Here is an 18953-nt window from a genome sequence, read left to right on the forward strand (position 1 = left end):
CTCACCTCTGCCGCCCCCCACCTCCCTATCCCCACCCGAGATTCCGGTATTCAGAAGACGATGTGGCCACCTATGTGGTGCAGCTGTTGCAAGGCCTGGACTACCTCCATGGCCACCATGTGCTACACCTGGACATCAAGCCAGACAATCTGCTGCTGGCCGCTGACAATGCCCTTAAGATTGTGGACTTTGGCAGTGCCCAGCCCTACAACCCTCAGGCCCTGAAGCCCCTTGGCCACCGTACAGGCACTCTGGAGTTCATGGGTGAGAAGACCAGCAGCTGGTAGGGTAGAGGGTGGGGGAACTGCCAGAGGGGCATTGCCAGTCCCCCCTCCACCCACAAATGTGCATTAACTGTTACGTAAATAATGAACAGAGGTTTTTTGTTGGTTTTTTTTTTCCATTGATCTTTACAATAGCCTTAGAGTTTAGCATAATAGTACTCCCTTTTTACAGATGAGGAAAGAGAGGAACCCTGACGTTAAGTATTCGTCCAATTAGACAGTTACAAATAACTGCAATGGGATTTGCAAAAGCTGGAAAGACGAGAGAATCAATTATGACTGTACAGAGCAGGGAAAACAGCAGTCATTTAACTACCTGCTAACTGAGGCTTATTGTCTCTATTCCTTAGAGTTATTCTACAAGCCACACTTTATAGATGAGACAATGAAGAACTAGGCCAGTTTAGTAAATTGCCCCAGGTCCCATGGTTAGGAGGGGCAGGCTTGGGATTAGAGCCAGCCAGGCTGATTTCAAAAGCTCCTAAACTTGGTGTTGGCCACATGGAACTGGTCCAAGGCAGCTTGTGAAGTTGTATCTTGGGTCCTCTGGAACCTCCATCATCCCATGCCTCAGGTGGCCCATATCTCCTGGTGGCCACCCCCACTTCTGTCTGCTGACCTATAAGGCCCACTACTCTGATTTTACTCATGGCGTGGTAACCTGGCCATGGTCCTGCCCCTCAAGGTCGAAGAACCTTCCTCCCACCCCACCCCAGTCCACTCCTGCCTGCCTCTTCCTGTTCCCTGGCCACAGGGACCTAGGGTCAGCTTGACCTCTGTCTCCTGTCAGCTCCTGAGATGGTGAAGGGAGACCCCATTGGCTCTGCCACGGACATCTGGGGAGCGGGTGTGCTCACCTACATCATGTGAGTGGCCTCACCCTGCTGCAACTCCCTGCTCTCCTCTGCCCATGACCCTCTCCCTCTGCCTGCTCTAGCTCTCAACCCACTTCTGCCCACACCTCCTCCTTCATGCCCTGTCTCCCCACCACACATCCAGTTGCAAGGTGGCACTGTCCCCGAGTATTGCATCCCTTCCAGATGTCCTACACAATTGTCTCTTAAGCCTGACAACTGACCATCATTCCAAGGTAGAGGCAATAAGAAGGGTATTGGAGACCATGCCAACTCACCTGTCTTCCACAACAGGCTTAGCGGATACTCCCCATTCTATGAGGCAGACCCCCAGGAAACAGAGGCTCGGATTGTGGGGGGTCGCTTTGATGCCTTCCAGTTGTACCCTAACACATCCCAGAGTGCCACCCTCTTCTTGCGAAAGGTCCTCTCAGTACATCCCTGGTGAGTAGGCCCCCGACCTGCCAACCCTCCCACATTACCTGCCTCTGAATGCAGACTGCCCCGCCTTCACGTGGCCAAAGACTCCCAACTCCTTCATACAGTGCAGCAGCAGCAGCGGCAGCTGTCATGCTGTCTGCCATTGAAGCCTGTAAGAGCCCTGGGAAAGACAGAATCACTGTCCCTATTCCAGAGACTGGGAAACTGAGCCCATGAGCTGCCCAGTATCACACACATATTTGTGAATCAGGATTTGGTAAAGGGCCTGAGGGAGGGCACAGCCTGCCCTCTCCAAGAGCTTCTTCCCTGGCTCACGGTCTCTGACCGGCCTGGCAGGAGCCGGCCCTCACTGCAGGACTGCTTGGCTCACCCATGGCTGCAAGATGCCTACCTGATGAAGCTGCGTCGTCAGACCCTTACCTTCACCACCAACCGGCTCAAGGAATTCCTGGGTGAGCAGCGGAGACGCCGGGCTGAGGCTGCTACCCGTCACAAGGTGCTGCTCCGCTCCTACCCTGGCAGCCCCTAGGTGGCATGGACCACAGCCCGGCCATGGGCATCAACTCCGGGTTCCCACTCACGCTGCCAAGGGACATTCCAGAGCCCATGCTGAGCTGGGCAGGCCGGGGCTTCAGATACCAGCAGCAGCAGCAGCAGCAGCAGCAACATCTGGCTGGGCTATTACCTCATGGACCTAAGGGGACAGGGCCCCTGGGGCTTCAGCCGGATGTCACCCCCCGGCCACAACCAGAGCAGGAGACCCACTGGTCAGCTTGGGCAAGGGTGAGAACAGATAGAAGCAAGAAGGGAGTGGGGGAAGTGAAGAGCAGAGAAGTAGAGGCTGGGGAGGGAGGAATGTGAGGAAGGTTCTGGAATGGGGTGGGAGTGGTATATCTCAGGGAGAACCCAGTGAAGGAAGCGGCTGAAGAGGAGGAAGGATCCCCCGTGGTGTGGGGACAGTGAGCTGGCCTGTGAGTATTGGATCGGAGGACAGGACATGGTGATGGCACCAGGAGCCAGAGCCAAGATATAAGGGGAGGGCGCAGAGGTGGGAGGGAGGGCAGAGAGTGGGCTCGGGTGGCAGGGCAGGCCAGCAGCTGAATCTTCAGAAAGAGAAAGGAGAGAGGCAAACAGATGTGGGCCTAAGACCGCTCAAGCTGGTCTCCTGTCCCCACGGATGCAGTTCTGGGCCCTCTACACTGGCCCAAGGATGTCCCCATTGCTCCTCCATGGCCTTTGCCCTTCTTCCTATTTGTATTTATTTATTTATTGCCTTTTACGGAGTTTCCTTCCCATCCAGTCCCTGTTGTCCTGACCATCCCCTCAGCCATCCAGATGTCTGTGCAGCTCTCTGTCTGTCTGTCACGAGGAAAATAAAAACAGCAAGCGGCAGGACCTATGTGTGGTCTCTGGGTGGGGTGGGAGGGAGGAAGCTGGTGGCTTGGAGTGAGTCCTGAGTGGGCTTTAGTCTTCTCCAGGCAGTGACGGCGCTTGAGGGGTATAGAGGGTGTGTCAGTGAGCACCCTGGGACCTTACCCCTCCCTTGGTTCTTACTCCTTCTTATTTCTAGAAGAAGGGAGACTGTAGTCACCTACTGAAGTCCCATAGCCACCCTCTATCTAGATCTCAGAAACCCAGCTCTATCCCTGTGCATCCTCTTTGTAACTTGGAAGATTGCTGGGCTCTGAAATGGACCAGTCCCATCCCTGGCTACCTCAGCCTCCTTTACTGTTGTCCTTCCTCAGGACTAAGGAGAGACAGATTTCAACCGGTGAAGAGCTGTAGAAGGAACTGGGGGGCGGGGCTAACCGCAGCCTCTGGGGATTAGAGCACAGATCTGAATGCATGGAGCAGCTGTGGTTGCTCAAGGGAGCCATGGCCAATGTTTTCCTAGGGTTAAGGGACACATCAGGCTGGACCTTCTTGTCTCCATGGCAAGTTAGGAGTCTCCTAGACCCTGACTGGACACACCCATGCAGCACCCAAAAATGGTCAATGGGTCCCAGCATTGAGCTTCTTAGACCTAGAGCTTCCTAGAGGCAAGAGGGATCCAGGTTTTTTGTGTTCTACCTTGAAGCTCTACTCTTGGCAAAAATGAAAGGAACAAACTTCTGACTATAAACAGAGGACTTTGGCACTGGCTTGGGGACCCCTTGACTCAAGCTCCAAACAGCCATTCTGGAAAGAGGCAAGGCTCGTCATCACAAAATAACAAGACGTTAGAACCAGTGAGAAAGGCTGAGGGAGACACCTTGCTCGCCCATCATTTCAGCTATGAAGATACACAGTTTGCCTGCGAGGATCTCCAACCCCCTACACATGGCAGATGCTTTCATATTAAAAAATGAGGTGCCTGAACTCATATCTTGATAAATGGTAAAAAAAAAATTCCTCTCCCGTCCTCCTTTGATCTGCAGTTCGCTCCCCATCTCCATTGGAAATGGCATGTGAGCTGCTTCTTCCCAACCCGGAGCAGCCAAGGTAATTTATGTCAGCAGAGTGGTGTCAAAAACTGTTCTGATCAAAAGGTGGACGATGCCCCACACCTGAGTGAGTGCTTTCACTGAGCAGAAACAATGCTTCTGCCCGATACCCTAGCCTGCACAGACTGAACTCCGCTCAAGCCCCAGTCTGGTGCCCCTATGCACCCAAAAGGTGTATACCCCCAAAGGACTTCAGCAGACCTAGGGGTTGGGGAGCCAATCCCAGTGCAAACCTTCAAGGATAGTACTGACCAGCCGGGCCCTACCCTGTCACAAAGTGGGACATGAGTGGGGGATGAAGGTGGCTGGCATTGGGGGTCAGGGTGATGGCTGCTGTTCTCAGGTGTCTTTCCTGCACCCCCTTAGTATACTTCATCTAACCACCAGGGGGCATGGTGTCAAAATGACTCTTAGGGTAAGGGTGGCTGTAAAGGTAAGGTGGTTCCTACTGGTTTTGATAGCCATGTGGTCCTTTTTACTATTGGCTGTATGGATCGTGGAGTTCAAGGCTACTCTGGCTGTATTTAAGGATACTTCCACAAACACCTGTACCTCTTTTACTTACAGTGTCAGGGAAAGAGCATGTTATATGACTGCCTGGAGATTAAGATAAGTATAAAGACATGTCTCCCATTTGCCACATCTGGCTCCTCTGGGAATGGGATAAATACCCCTTGCCCTGAAAAGGGATGGGCCATATCCAGCTGTCCAGCTAGTCAGGTGCTGGTGTACCCCAGAGTAGTTCATCCCAGGCATCCTAGGACTAAATAAGGAGCCTGCTTGGGCCAGTGGGTGGGGGCTGGGGTTCCTGGGAGGATTGGGGGCAAAGAAAGAAGCAATGTATAAAGCCAGAGCCTGGTGCTGACTACCCACCTGCACCCCAGCTGTGACATCTAGGAAGGTGGCCAGCAAATAACCCAGCTAGGCAACTAGTCTGGAAGTCAACCCCTGTAGGATGAGTGCATTCCTGAGAGAGCTTCAGAAAGTTCCGTCCCAGGTGGGTGTTTTCCTTACGTAGAGAGAGGGTTGAAAACCCAAATCTCTGGCTCAGCATGGACTCCCATGTTTGTTGTCTGTCTAGTCTTCAGACGTCCAAAATAGTTCCTGTGAGAGGAAAAACAAAACAAAACAAACAACAACAACAGCAACAAAACCCAAATCAAACAACCAAACAAGAAAACCAGCTTCCCCACCTCCAGGATGTTACTCTATACATCAATGATCCCCATGTCCAGAGTACCTCCATCTGCATCCAGGCCTTCTACAGGGGCCATGGATAAAGGAGTCCAGAGCCATGGAGAGGAAGGCTGCTAAACCTGCATTGTAGTTACAATGTGGACCATTAGTCACTGTGCTTGGGAAGAAGTCACTGTAGTGCAGAAAGGCTGCTGGCAACAGAGGATCATTTTTAAAATGGCACAGTTCAGGAGTAGCCCCCTCCTACCCATCCTAATTTCCAGCTTAGGTATCTAGCAGGTCACATGGAAGGGGCAGAGATGATGTGCTGGCAGATTGGGCTGGGAGCCGGCCTCAGTATTATTATGGGAGCTCTGAGTACTGACCCAGCCTGGCATGGTGGTGGTAGTGGTGTATGTTTCAGAAGGAACTGAGGGAGAAGGGCCTGCTCGGGGTTCTGGAGCCACTGAAGGACATAGTTCTGACACAGCCAAGCTGACTTGCTGAATTTCAGCTCTCCCGGACCTGTTTATCTGCTGGAGCAATTAATCAAGGAGATGCAGGATGGGGTGGCTGGTGGTGCAGAATTGGATTACCTGGATCAGTTTAGCATCACTGTAGCCAATCCCCTCTGCCAGTGCTCAGATTCCATGTGCATCCTTGTGGAAGGTACAGGTGCCATAACCCAAAACAGTACCACCCGGAGGGCATCCGCAGTAGTAGTGCCCAGACTGGCATGCCTTTGTGGCTGGGCCTAGTCCAGATAGAATGATGAGGAGTCCAGCCTCTGCACTGCCCGGAGGGCATGACAGTCCTGGCAATTTTCTCCCCTACTCATGACCTGATTCCACACAGACTGAGAAGTCAGCTGTGGGCTCCCATCCTACGACTCTAGGGCCCAAGGTCATAGAGCGAGTCAAGATTTAAAATCCAGGTTTTTAGTTACCAACCCAGAGCAATTTCCTCTACTCAAAGCTGTCTCCGAAGTACTGTGAGAGCTGTATCTCTTTTGATCTACTCGACCCAGAGAAGGAGGGACAGGGCTAAGTCCTGTTTAATAGCTACAGAGATAAAACCTTAGAGGCTAATCATTTGTCTGATATCATACTGTGAATTCAAATGCACATTTGGGCCAGATATTAGCTGGAGAGTGATGCTCTCACCGCACCTTGCCTTTAGGTCCCTTACTGGTGGGGTTTCCCTGCTCTTCATCTAGTCCCGGCTAAGATTCAAAAGGGACCTGATAACACCAATGAGGCAAAGACACCGTAGTGACACTGACCCCCCAGATACTAGCTGGGTGGGCTAGCCTCCTCCAGATAGGAAGGACAGAGAGGACATCAAAGACAACGACCAGGCAATGGCTGGGATCTGCAGCAAAAGCAGGGCCTGCGACTGTTCCCAGAAACCTTGCAGAAGGATGAGGGTCGCTGGGTTGCAAAGAAAGTGCATTCTAATTAACTAGGCTCCCCACGCGGGTAAATTGACTCACAACTCCACTCTCTATCTCTCCACACATTCCCCAGGGTGTGGAAATTGGCACCAACACCACCACGTGGACCATTCTCCGGATCATGCCCCAGGAAGGCTGCAGGTGTGAGGTTAGCAAAGAGCAGCTTGCACAGGGACCCAGCGCTTTCTCTCGGGTGGACGTGGCTTGTAAGGGACCATCATACCTTTTGCCCTGGCTGCAAGCCTAGGAACCGTTGGTACCCAAAACCTCCTCTGTCTTGCTTAATAAAACAGCTTTCTTTCTGACCCTCCGAGTCATTTTCTGTTTTTTTTGGCGTCTCCAATTACCCTCCCCGTCCCCTCCCCCCCCCCGCGCCCCATATTTATTCCAAGACCCACAAGCCAAGGTCACAGAATGGTGGAGTCACTAGGAAATCCGGAGAGCGCGCCTAGTGCCGTGCTTCATTTCACAGAGAGTAAATCCGGGATAGGATTTCTCTCATTGTCAAATATTCCAGCCGGACAAGCTGGAGTTATGAGTCCGCCTTCTCTTCTTTTGCTCAGGTTAGGTGCAGCCTCTCCGGGCTGTTGGCGCCTCGCCCCTGTCCCTTCCAGGGCTGGCCACACCCCTTCCACCTCTAGTCGGGATTCTCCTGGGACCTGTCTCCTGTCCCTGAGCCCGTGCTGGGAAAGCTTAGGTCTCAATATTAATTTTCATGCCTAACTTCTTTACCTCCACCTTCACCTTCCTCTCTTCTCATTTACGCCCGCCCCCTCGATCCCTTGACCAAACTATTAAGTTTCCAGCGCGTTTGCCCACTGTCTAATAAAGTTGGAGGAGAGGAGTTTTCAAAACTACAATTCCCGGCATCCCCTGTGAAGGAGCTCTCGCGAGTTGTAAGGAGACACGTACGCGGAAGGAGCAAGCAGTAGCAGGCGGCAGAGCTGGCGTAAAGGGAGCTAGTGGTAAAAGGATCTACATGGTGGAGGGGTGGCGGGCAGGGGAGGGGTAGGAAAGAGACCCTAGACGTAGGGCGGCCTTAGAGGTCCTGTCCTGCTCTCCCCATGTCCAGGCTTGTGTTGGTTCCATAACCCTTGGCTACGAGAAACTAACGTCTGTATTGGACAGACTCAGTTATGGGGTTCAGAGGGTCAGCAACCAATCCTCGGAATCCAGAGATTTGACCCCAGTCGGCAAGACGGGCACTGCTGGACCTTGTTGGCTCAGTGTTTGGCGTGCCAGGGGAACCTGTCCTCTGACTGAGCTTTAGCACATGCAGGTAGCCGTAGTATTCACAGTCAGCACCTAGAGGGGTTAGGATTGGTGCACATCAAATGCAGATTAGTGTTCGTTCAGTACTTGAGGCTCATTCTGAAGATTGAAATTAAATACCCAGAGCTCACACGGGGGTTTGCGGTTCCATATTCACCTCTGGGATTCGGAGCTGTGCATCTAGAAAGAGGATGCAGGAGTTTTCGAGTCATTGGGTTGGAGACTTCAGGTTTTTGAGGTTTGGGGTCAGAGAAGGGGGTCCGTTGAGTTCGCGAGTTTACAGAATTTGTTCATGGCCAAGGGGAAGTCATTAGCGATAAAAGGGTGGGTGCATGTTTTTGAAGGCAACTGATTTTCTGAATTGGGAAGACATTTGTGGTGGGAGACAGGACTGTACTGAACTTCTGAGTTTCCATCTGAGTGCAATTCTTCCGTTGGCGTTTGAGGTTTAGGTAGCAATCTCCATCATGCTCAAAGCTGTGATCCTCATTGGAGGCCCTCAAAAGGGTGAGGAGTTGGGGAAGAGCAGAGGGGCTAAGCCGGAGCGGGTGGTGGGGTTGGGACAGAAGGAAGCAGGGGGCTAAAATCTTCTCTCCTCTCTCAGGCACCCGCTTCAGGCCTTTGTCTTTTGAGGTGCCCAAACCACTGTTTCCTGTGGCGGGCGTCCCTATGATCCAGCACCATATAGAAGCCTGTGCCCAGGTAATAGGTTCCCCTCTCACACCGTACTTCCTGCTCATCCCTTCCATGCCGTGTGTCTTCCCTTTCTCAGCCATGATCTTTTCCAACCAAGTGTAACAGATGTCTATGTGAACAGCGCTTCTTCCGGTGGTGTGGTCTGGCTAGCCCTGGTGACTTCCTGGCCTTTCGCTGCTTAGATTTCACACCTAGTTTGACAGTATGAAATGTGAATTCGGGCAGGGATCTTAAAAGATCATTTAGAGCCGTGGCATGGAGGCCCTTACTAATAATAAAGCGCAGAGCCCATGTTGTGGCTCCTTCTCTTTATTGCTTTGTCATTGGGATAGGTCAGGTTTGAGTTTGAGTCCAGTCTCCCTGCTGTGACCCGGAGCAAGCAAAAAATGTTTACCTTCTTTGAGCTCTGGTTTTCTTATCTGTAAAGTAGAGATTAGACCTCCTTTGTAGAGTGGTAACGCTGTAAAGTGCCTAATTCAATGCAGACCTCATCTCATGCTGGTATCAAACCAGAATGACATATAATGAAAAATGATTCAGTTGGTACAGGGCTGGCTTGCAGAAGCCTGAGAACCCCAGTTTGATCCCCATCACCCTTATAAAGAGCCGGTCATGGTGACAGACACTTGTAATCCCAGCACTGAGGAGAGACAGGCAAGTGTGTTACTGCTAGCCATTCTATCCTAATCCAAACAAACAAACAAACAAACCCAAGATTGACCTCCAGGTGGATGCATACACGTGGGCATGTGTACCCACATGTGTATGCACACACATACATGTGCTACAGATGTAGCTCAGAGATAGAGCACTTGTGTCGTATGTGTGAGGTCTTGGGTTCAGTCTCCAGTACTGAGAGAAAGAGGGGGCCCTGGAGAAGGAAAGGGGGTGGGGAGAAGATGACTGGATTATACATTAATGTAGCTTGGTAGACAAAGTCATTCTTAGAGTAGGTTCCAGTTCAGGTGCATGGGAGAATATTAAAAAATGGAAAGATCTGGGCTGAGAGTTCTTCTAACTTCTGCATTGTCCAAAGGAAAAGCAGGCAGGAATGGCTGGTTACCCAGGATACCCAGCTAAAGCTGAACTTGTATTCTCTGGATGCTGGACCAGATTTTCCTGATTCCCATTGGAATTTTCTCTTCCGACCTCTTCTCTTGTCCTAGGTCCCTGGAATGCAGGAGATTCTGCTCCTTGGCTTCTACCAGCCTGATGAGGCCCTCACCCAGTTCCTAGAGGCTGCCCAGCAGGAGTTTAACCTTCCAGTCAGGTGGTTGAATACATATACACATATGAACACATACATACATATATATACATATATATGTCTCTCTGTGTGTGTGTGTGTATACACACACACATATATACATAGAGACATATATATGCATGCCTGAATCTCAAAGTTCTTGGGAATGGGTTGAGTCAGTATGTGCCAGCATTCACCCATACCCAAGGGATTCTTATTTTGGGCATCAGAATTGCTTCATATGAGGTTTCTCTGCAGGCCTTGGCCAGAAGTACTTCTGACAAGGGCAGAGGTGTTGGGGGAGGGTGTGTCAGATGCGCTAGCTCATGGTACCTCACTGAGTTGTCTGGGGTTTCTGGGGACAGGTACCTGCAGGAGTTTGCTCCCCTCGGCACAGGGGGTGGTCTCTACCATTTTCGGGACCAGATCCTGGCGGGGGCACCTGAGGCGTTCTTCGTGCTCAACGCCGATGTCTGCTCTGACTTCCCCTTGAATGCTATGTTGGAAGCTCACAGACACCAGCGCCACCCTTTTTTACTCCTCGGCACCACAGTGAGAGGGCCAGGAGGGCCGCAGGCTGTGGAGAGGCTGGGGCCACCCTGGGTCTTGGAGGAGGAATGGGTGTTGGGAGGGAATCAAGGTGTCACTGGCAATCCCCGAGCCCTCTGGTTGCTGGGAAGGAGGGAGGGGAGGGCAGCTGTCAGCTCTTGACTCTGCTGAAGGCCTGTCAATGTCAGAGCTGCGTGCCAGGTGCGAGAGGGGAAGGAAGGGAAGGAAGAGAAGACAGCCTGGGCTGCCCCGGAGAACGCAGGTCACTGTCTCGGATATGTCTGTCTCTCAGGCTAACAGGACACAGTCCCTCAACTACGGCTGCATTGTTGAGAACCCGCAGACACATGAGGTGAGAGCAGAGTGGGACTGGGGACCCCTCTGTGAGATCAGCCCCGCACCCTCCACCTCCAGAGAATGCTGAGAACACTTTAAGGTGGGGCCCGTCGTCTCCATGTCAGACAGATAGGACAGTTTGTGTGCCATTGCCCCCCCCCCCCCATGAATTGTCTTGTAACCCTTTAAGAGAGAAGGACGGGGAAGGGGTGCCCGTTAATTTCTGTAGGTGTGGTGTTTTAATAAATGCATGCATGCGGTCCTAGGGAACACAAGAGAGGCTCAGCCATAGCTGAGCTGAGTTAAACTGGAGGGGATGAAGGAGAGTGGAGGTTTTGCAGGCAGAGAGCAGCTTGTGCAAAGACAGACATCCTGTGCATGGTGCCCCATAATTATTGAGGTGGAAACAGCCCCTCAGGCAAGAGGCCATTGTCCCTGTTTGTGAGAATCCCTGCCCCGAATCTCACTGACTTTGACACAAAAACCATTTTATTCATTCATAGTTTAATACACACACACACACACACACACACACACACACACAACATTACATATAATGTACGTGCGCATATGTACATATGCAGTTTTGAGGCAGACACCATCTAGACAGGAGAGAAACAGAACCGCAGACCATATTCTCCACCACTCAGGAAACTTCGGTCTAGCAGGAAAAAGAGTCAGAGCCAATCCTTGGAAATGGCACAGTGTCCCAGGTGAGGTCTGACCAGACCAGAGGTCAGGGGTGACAGGCCTGACCAGCTAAGAGGAGCTGGCAGGGGAGTACTGAGGTGTGATGGTGTCACCTGGGGTTCAGAAGGTGGGTTTTCCAGAGGCAGAGGTGGGGAGGACATCCCGGCGGCCTGGAGTTAGGGAGGGTACAGCAGGTAGCTCTCTGGGGATGTAAAGCCAGGTAGGGGCAAGGCGTGAGCTCCCCTTTGGGAAGTTGTCAATAGAAGGGCCCGGGAATGGGTATGAGGTGGTGGTGGTGGTGGCGGCGGCGGCCTGCCCTCCACTCTGAATTCTGCTTTCACTTCCCTAGGTCCTGCACTATGTGGAGAAACCTAGCACCTTTATCAGTGACATCATCAACTGTGGCATCTACCTTTTCTCCCCAGAAGCCCTGAAGCCTCTTCGGGATGTTTTCCAACGGAATCAGCAGGATAGGCAACTGTGAGACAGGCTCCATGACCCTGTGACCCCCACCCCACCCCAAACATCCTAAACCCGGACCCCTCCCCACACCAGGCTCCGCAGCATCCATGTCACCCCGCTGACCCTGTCTCCCTTTGCCTCTCCCCACTCATCTCTAGCTAGCCCCCCTAAGTCCCTCCCTTTCTAACCTCATTCTGTCCCTCTTCCTTACACATCCCAGCTCCTCCTCTGTCACCACCTTCCCATTCCCCTTCTGGTCCATTTCTCTCCAGCCCTGGGTGTCCCTGAGACATCTTTACGAACAGACGGCAACACACACTTGGGTGCACGCGTGCTCAAGTGTAGACACACACACCGCGCGCACACACACACACACACACACACACACACACACACACACACACATGCGTGCACACTCAGGCTGCCCAGAGCCCTGCTTGCTCATGTGAGGTTTGTCCTTCCAAAGCCTAAAAGCTGGCTACTAGACTCCCCCACCCCCCCCCGCCCCCCACCCCACCCCCAGCTCCCATCTCATGCCTCATTCATTTGCTGACAACCATTTCTCACTCCGCCATGTCTCTGCTTCTCCCCATCTCTCCCGGCTTCTCTGTCTCTGTTTCCGCTGAGCTGGCATCTCTACCATCTCTTTCCCCCTCTCTCTGTGACTGTCTCTGCCCTCACCAGCTGCCTTGCTCTGGGGTGAGTTTGTGGTTTTGTGCCGTCTAGTGAGGGAGGGTGACTAGATGGGTGAATGGGGGGAAGGTGGGCATGGGCAGGGGTGGGAGGAGTGGGGTGTAGGCCTGGGGCTCCCCGGTTACAGCAGTCCTCCGAGCCTAGCAGAAGAGGTGCCTAGGATTTGGATAGCCTTGATAGAGCAGCCAAGCTAGAGGAGGGCTCGGAGAGGTGGCGAAAGCCCCTTCAGTTCCTTCCTGGAGAGACCCCGTATTCAGTCTCAGCTCGGGCACTCATGTCTCGTCCTTTCCTGGCCAGAGAGGAATCTCCAGGCTCATGGCCTGGGGCAGGGACCATCCGACTGGAGCAGGATGTGTTCTCAGCCCTGGCTGGGCAGGGCCAAATCTACGTGCACCTCACCGAGGGCATCTGGAGCCAGATCAAGTCTGCAGGGTATGTGGGGGCTGGGGAAGAGCCTGTGCCTCTGATCTGAAGGCTCTAAGGGTGGCATTGGGATGTTACAGGTCCTGCTGGACCCTGAGTGCCTCGCTCCCTTTTCGGTCCCTAGCTCAGCCCTCTATGCCTCCCGCCTCTATCTGAGCCGATACCAGATCACTCACCCAGAACGGCTGGCCAAACACACTCCAGGGGGCCCACGAATCAGAGGTACCCACCCCATCCCATCATTACCGTTTACTCTCCCACGCCCTGGGAGCCCACACTCTTCACCTCAGACACAGAAGTGAAGACTCAGTCTCTTCCCCTCCCTGCCCAGATGTGTTTTGGGGTATCTGCCCCCAGGTTGTTTCTTCTGCTTCTAGGAAATGTCTACATCCATCCAACTGCTAAAGTGGCCCCATCAGCTGTGGTAAGATCTGGCCCCAACCTCAGGGTGAGGCTGTTCGGATTGGTAGGGATCCCCAGGGACTGAACTCAGATGCTGGTCTGTCTCTCTGCTTTGGTACACCTGTTGTATGGCCTTGAGCATCCCCACATCCCCACTCTCATGGTATGCTGGTCCTCTCCACAGCTGGGCCCCAATGTCTCCATTGGGAAGGGGGTGACTTTGGGCGAGGGTGTACGTCTGAGAGAGAGCATTGTCCTCCATGGAGCCACTTTGCAGGTAGGAACCGGGCACCGAGTAGTGTGTGGTACCCAAAAAGCTGAGGGAGAGGGCCCAGGTATGCCTCCCAGGGCAAGAAGGGTGAGCCCCACCCCCAGACGTTGCATCTCCCTTCCTCACATCCTTGTGCCTGCCTCCCTCTCCACTCACCTTGAACCATCCTATTTGACAGGAGCACACCTGTGTCCTTCACAGCATCGTGGGCTGGGGGAGCACTGTGGGGCGCTGGGCCCGCGTAGAGGGGACTCCCAATGACCCCAACCCCAATGATCCCCGAGCCCGCATGGACAGTGAGAGTCTCTTCAAGGATGGAAAGCTACTTCCTGCCATTACTATCCTGGGTATGTTTTTTTGGGGGGCTGGGAGGTAAGGGTTGGGAAGCTCCTCAGGTGACAGCTGTAGGGAACATTGTGTGTGTGTGTGTGTGTGTGTGTGTGTATGCACACACATGTGTTATTCTCTCAGCCAACGTTTACCAAGATCCTGCCATGTACCCAGCCGAAATGAGTCACTGGGGGATGAGACGGGGGGGGGGGGCACAGATGGACAGGGAGGGCTCCCTCTTGATGGCTTAGCCATGGCCCCAGCTCCCTGCCCCAGTACCTCTCCTGACCTGCTCCTGGTGACCTTGCCCATGCTTCAGGCTGCCGTGTCCGGATCCCTGCTGAGGTGCTCATCTTGAACTCGATTGTTCTGCCACACAAGGAGCTAAGTCGAAGCTTCACCAACCAAATCATCCTGTGAGGGTGCTGCCTAAAGGCCCCCAGGACTCCTGCTCACCTTCCTCTGGGCTGCTGCCTGCCTGGCCAGCTCTGTCCAGAATGGATCTGAGGAAACCACACAGAATCTTGCCTTGCAGGGAGCCACGTGTGTGGCCGGGGACGTCTGGCCTCCCTCTCCACTCCCAAATAAACCCCTATGAACCTTGGAGGCAGCTTGGACTCGGCTTGTGCCTGGGCTGGGGGTGGCGGCACAAGAGGGGCAGCTGAGTCAGGCCCCCCCACATTAGCATTTAAATTGGAGTCGTTGCCGCCGCCTCATGAATAATGAATCCGGAGTCTTGGTAAATCTCCCCCTCCCACGGCCTCAGACTTCTGCGCTAGCTGCTTTAGATGCAGGCCCTCCAGGCTCCCTGGCCTGCTCGCCCCCTGACCTCCCCTGCTTGCCCGCCTCCCTGGGCCTGGCTTTCTAGAATGCTGGAGAACGCTCTGAGAGAAAGGATTTCAGTGAGCACACTTGCTGGGAGGCTTGGGCCCAAGCTGAACACCCAGCAGCCTGCTCTCCTCAGCTCCTGCCAAGGCCCAGCCCTGGCCTGTTTAACGCTTTGCCAGCTCCATCTGCTCCCAGGCTGGCTTTGGGGAGTTGGGGGTTTTGCCCCCACCCAGGGGTCTTCCAGGGTCCGTCTCCCACTCCTCTGGCAGAGGTCTCTGGTCTAGGAGGTGCCTTGTTACCTTCTGACAGCCTGATACCTTCTGGCGGGTCATAGCCCTGATCTTCACACATCTCTCATGTTTGCCCATGACCCCAGAGTGCCCCTTTTGGCACCCCCCTTTCCACAGCTGTGGGTGCTGAGCTTAGTTGCCAGATGAGCTGGTAATGATCGTAATCTGCTAATTGAGAGGAATCTAATTACCCGAAGAGAATAGGGGGGCAGGGTTTGGGTGGGAGGCAGGAGGGGGTCCTGGCAGGCAGCTTGGGTGGCAGGCAGCAGGGTGTCGTCGGGGCCTTGTCAACACCAGGGTCTGGGGCAGAGCCCAGGATATCATAGCTTCCTAGACAGGCAGTTAGAAAGAGAGATGGGAACTAAACCAAGAGTGATCTGGGGGCTAGCCTCGGCACGACCTCCCAGGTCCTGGGGACTGTGAGGTAGCCGTGAGAGATGCCCAGCAATCCTAACCTGTAACCTGCTTCTCCACAGCCCCTTTCCCTGATTTTTTTTCCCAATCTGCCTGCAGCTGAGACCTATCATCTCAGAGTGGCAGACCCACTCAGTCTGGGGTCACCTCCCTAAGGAAGGGGCTAGGAAAGGGTTGGACCACAGGGCCAGGCTCTGGGTCCCTTTTCTCTCCTCCCCCTATCCTGACCCTTCTGTTCCAAATGGTTGGCAGAGGCCATGGCAGCTCCATCATAAATATGATAATTTAATTATTTTCTCAGCAAAACACCGTGAAATCCAATAAGTCTGTGTCAGGCCCTGGCCCCCGGGACCCCCCTCCTAGACCCGGTGGGGGTGGAGACATGATGGCTAGAGACAACTGGAAGGGGAAAGGGTCAGTGTTTGAAGGTGGAGTGGGACAGGGACGCTGGTCCTTTCAAAACATTCCCCAGGCTGAGGGGGTCACCCATGCAAAAGGTCTTAATGGTGAGGGACGATATCCCCACTTCTCCCCAGCACTGGGAGGAGCCAAAACCCGATCTGTCTAAGGGGGCAGCTCACATCCCACATGTGGGAGGGAGCATTCTGCCTCAAGAGGTTAGCAGGGAGCCCCCGCGTCTGCTACTCTGGGACCCTGCACCCAACCTCGGTCTCATGGAGGTATAGGTGTAGGAGGGTATTGGCTCAGGGATGGGTTTGAGAAAGGAGGAACCAGGAGGAACTGGGGTGGGAAGTTGTGTGTGGGGGGAGCAGGGGGAGGGATGCGGGGGAGGGGTGTGCTCCTGCCATTAGTGCTTTTTTTTTTCCTCCAGTTTCCATAAAAAGATTATTCTGTAAAATCAGCGAAGGGGAGAGAGCTGGGGGCCAGGGAGAGGGGGTGGGCCCCTGGCATCAAGCTGGATGGGGCGACAGGGGAGGAGAGCTGAGGACAGGGACTGAGTGTGGAGAAAATTTTGGATGGGCTTCATGAGCAAGCCAGGCAGGGTGAGCCAAGAACACTGGGGGGGGTGGGGGGGTGGGTCTGGTCAGAGCGGGGTTGGGGGAGGCAGTGCTCTCTCTCCTCGTGCCCTTTGGCTGGGGTTGCCCAGGGCCCAATCCAACCTCTGTCTTAGTTCCTCCCTCTGGCACTTAGCAGCCATTATGGGGGAGCAGATTGCAGCCCCCTCCCCCTCTCTGGGAAGCAGGCACAGCTGGGGCCCGCCACATCTGCCGCATCAGCACGGAACACAGCTGGGTGTGCCCAGAGCCATGCTCCCCCAAAACACAGAGAGGGTGGGGACCAAGGAGAGCCCAGACCCCCGGGATAGACACACTGACACCTCTGCCAGCAGACACTCCTCAAAGTGAAGCAACACCCACCAACACACGCTCCCTCCTGTGCAGAGACTGAGAACTGGCAAACACGCAATTACCCGGCCCCGCCTGCCACCCCCGCTCCCCCCTCTCCCGCAGCCCCCTCTCTTTTCCTTCCTCCTCCCTAAGGCTGCTAACTGTCACCAAGGCCATCTCTGAATTGTCCTAGGCTAGGTGTGGGGGAGCAGGGGGCTCTCATTGGCACCAAGAACACCCTTCTAGTAGGAAAACGGATGGTCAGGGATGCCTCGGGATCTCACCCTGGGAAGCCACTTACCCTTATTCCAAGACTGTAGCCCTTCCCAGAAGGAGACCTTCCCATAAGGAGGCCTACCCATAGACGGGGTCTCCATGCCCCTGGACCACCAAGGAATGACCTATTCCTGTGGCTCGCCTATGTTCCACAGGCCGCCGCAAGGAGGCGCTGTGTGCTCTCAGTATCTCCAGACCTGTTCTGAGCAGCTCCTGGGGCCAGCCTCTGCCAACCCTATTATCCCCGTACTCCTCTCCTCTCCTCAGTTCATCGCTTGGCTTAGCTCTGCCACCCCGGGCGTGTGTGGGGTGTAGGATTCTGTCCATGACAGGAAAGTCCTCCTTCCCAGAACGGATGATCAAGAGTTTCTTCTTTCTCCTTTCCTAGTTAATAGCCCCTGATTAAACCCTGCCTCCTCAAAGACCTCATTTCTGCGCTCGTCTCCTTGGCCGGGTGTCTTGCCCTCAACTCTCTCCTCCCTGCCCCCTCCCATCATCCCACACGGCCCCCCCCCCCCCCCCGTGCCCCTCAGAGCTTTAATCCCTCCTGCCGCGGAGCCGCCTTATCTGCTCCCAGCAGCTTTCCCTGCTGCAAAGCCCTCCCCCCTCCTTCTCGGGATCTTCCCTCTCCATCCTGCTCTCTCTGCTCTCTGACCAGCGCCCCCTCCTGCCTAGCCTCTCTGTCACTCAGACCCCCATCCCGGGCCTCCCTGGCTGACACCGGATCAGTGCCCCAATGGCCCTGTGCCCTCTCTCCAGCCTCAGCTCGGTGTCTGTAGGATGCTCACCCAACTCCGTCTCTTTCTCTTCTACCTCCGCCCTCTGCACTGACCCCTCAAACTTGGCCAGCTTCTGGCCGGTCAGGATTTGTATCTTTCTTCTTCCTGGTCTCCCTTTCCAAGTCCCCTCCCTGGCTCCTCCAGGTTCCTCGAATCTTGAACCCCAACCTCTCCATTCCTGGTGACCAACGACCTCCGCTTGAGAATACCCAAACAGGGATAGATGGTATGAATGAAAGGCAGAGGAGCATGGGCTTCCCCGGGATAGCCCAGGGAGGGCCTTGTGGGGGTGCAGAGAGTACTGGTGACAATTGGGGGCAGGGCCTGACGGTGGGACGCTAACCCTCTTCAGTTGCCTCAGATCACGTCCGGGCCTCCCCATCCCCCTTCGCCGGGACTCTCATTAACCGCTTCTCCTGCCTCGTCCGTGGCATAAATAACCCAGATAAATCAGCCGCCGTCCGCCCCCCGCCCCCCGGCCCCCGCACAGCCCGTTTGTCACCGCTGCTCGCTCGCCAGCCAGGCCTGGCCTGGCCAGTCCCCCCCCCCCCCATCCTTGTCCCTTCCGGCCCACGTCTGTCCCACACTGGCTTCCCACCCCCTGGTCAGCACCAGGTCCAGGTTTCTGAGCTGGTGGCGGGTGGCAAGGAGGTGTCCCTGGGGATCAGGAGGCTGGGGATTCGATCTATGAATGCTCCTTAAGAGTTCAAAGGTTGTGTAGTTTATGAATAGAGCCAGCCAGCCAGCCAGGGAGTCAGGAGCCCACAAATGTCAGGAAGGAGCAGAAACCGCTTCCTTTGGGGGCGTCCCTGGGCTGTGAAGAGGTTCCCCGAGAACCCCTCCAGGTTCAGTCCCGGGAGGCCTGGGTCTCCCCTTGGGGACATTTTGCTCAAGTGAAAACTCTTAAGCATCCTCCCAGTCCCCACTAGCTAATCCATCCTGCTCTCCCTGTGGCC

The 18953-nt window shown here is 54.5% G+C and overlaps 3 protein-coding genes across 12 annotated transcripts in view; all 3 read left to right on the forward strand.

The window, feature by feature from the left end:
* Positions 1-2974, forward strand: part of Speg (striated muscle enriched protein kinase) — a 51112-nt gene extending 48138 nt beyond the window's left edge. For all 5 annotated transcript variants that reach the window (XM_036173056.1, XM_036173054.1, XM_036173055.1 and 2 more), the window contains 4 exons: positions 41-264; positions 1075-1150; positions 1433-1582; positions 1916-2974. In XM_036173056.1, coding sequence (XP_036028949.1) covers positions 41-264; positions 1075-1150; positions 1433-1582; positions 1916-2108 — 643 coding nt within the window. In that variant the 3' untranslated portion in view covers positions 2109-2974. The remainder of the gene's footprint in view (positions 1-40; positions 265-1074; positions 1151-1432; positions 1583-1915) is intronic.
* On the forward strand, positions 2114-6510 carry Spegnb (SPEG neighbor). Its single transcript, XM_036173013.1, is given in 7 exon segments — positions 2114-2346; positions 5222-5331; positions 5429-5433; positions 5663-5720; positions 5723-5782; positions 5785-5907; positions 6455-6510. Coding segments are annotated over 7 exon segments (645 nt in total).
* A 1070-nt stretch (positions 6511-7580) lies between these two features.
* Positions 7581-14665, forward strand: Gmppa (GDP-mannose pyrophosphorylase A). 6 transcript variants are annotated; one of them, XM_036173311.1, is made up of 15 exons: positions 7594-7656; positions 7764-7970; positions 8410-8470; positions 8568-8665; positions 9826-9929; positions 10271-10457; positions 10747-10806; positions 11830-11960; positions 12627-12641; positions 12933-13067; positions 13183-13280; positions 13436-13482; positions 13645-13737; positions 13910-14078; positions 14381-14665. In XM_036173311.1, the coding sequence occupies exons 3-15, from the start codon at positions 8431-8433 to the stop codon at positions 14479-14481; spliced, it is 1278 nt and encodes a 425-aa protein (XP_036029204.1). In that variant the 5' UTR covers positions 7594-7656; positions 7764-7970; positions 8410-8430; the 3' UTR covers positions 14482-14665. The 6 variants fall into 6 exon arrangements, with proteins under 6 accessions (XP_036029207.1, XP_036029204.1, XP_036029205.1 ...); XM_036173312.1 differs by lacking the exon at positions 7764-7970 and having other exon boundaries at positions 7595-7656; XM_036173310.1 differs by lacking the exon at positions 7594-7656 and having other exon boundaries at positions 7689-7970.
* The last annotated feature ends 4288 nt before the right edge of the window (positions 14666-18953 follow it).

The sequence above is a fragment of the Onychomys torridus genome, chromosome 23, assembly GCF_903995425.1.
Source record: "Onychomys torridus chromosome 23, mOncTor1.1, whole genome shotgun sequence".
NCBI classification, from domain to species: Eukaryota; Metazoa; Chordata; class Mammalia; order Rodentia; family Cricetidae; genus Onychomys; species Onychomys torridus.

Excerpts from the sequence above, each read along its gene's own strand:
- Gmppa (XM_036173311.1), top strand. The coding sequence starts at position 8,431 with ATGCTCAAAGCTGTGATCCTCATTGGAGGCCCTCAAAAGG. Across the intron at positions 13,068-13,182 it reads AGCCAGATCAAGTCTGCAGG|CTCAGCCCTCTATGCCTCCC; the intron begins GTATGTGGGGGC and ends TTCGGTCCCTAG. Across the intron at positions 13,483-13,644 it reads AAGTGGCCCCATCAGCTGTG|CTGGGCCCCAATGTCTCCAT; the intron begins GTAAGATCTGGC and ends TCCTCTCCACAG.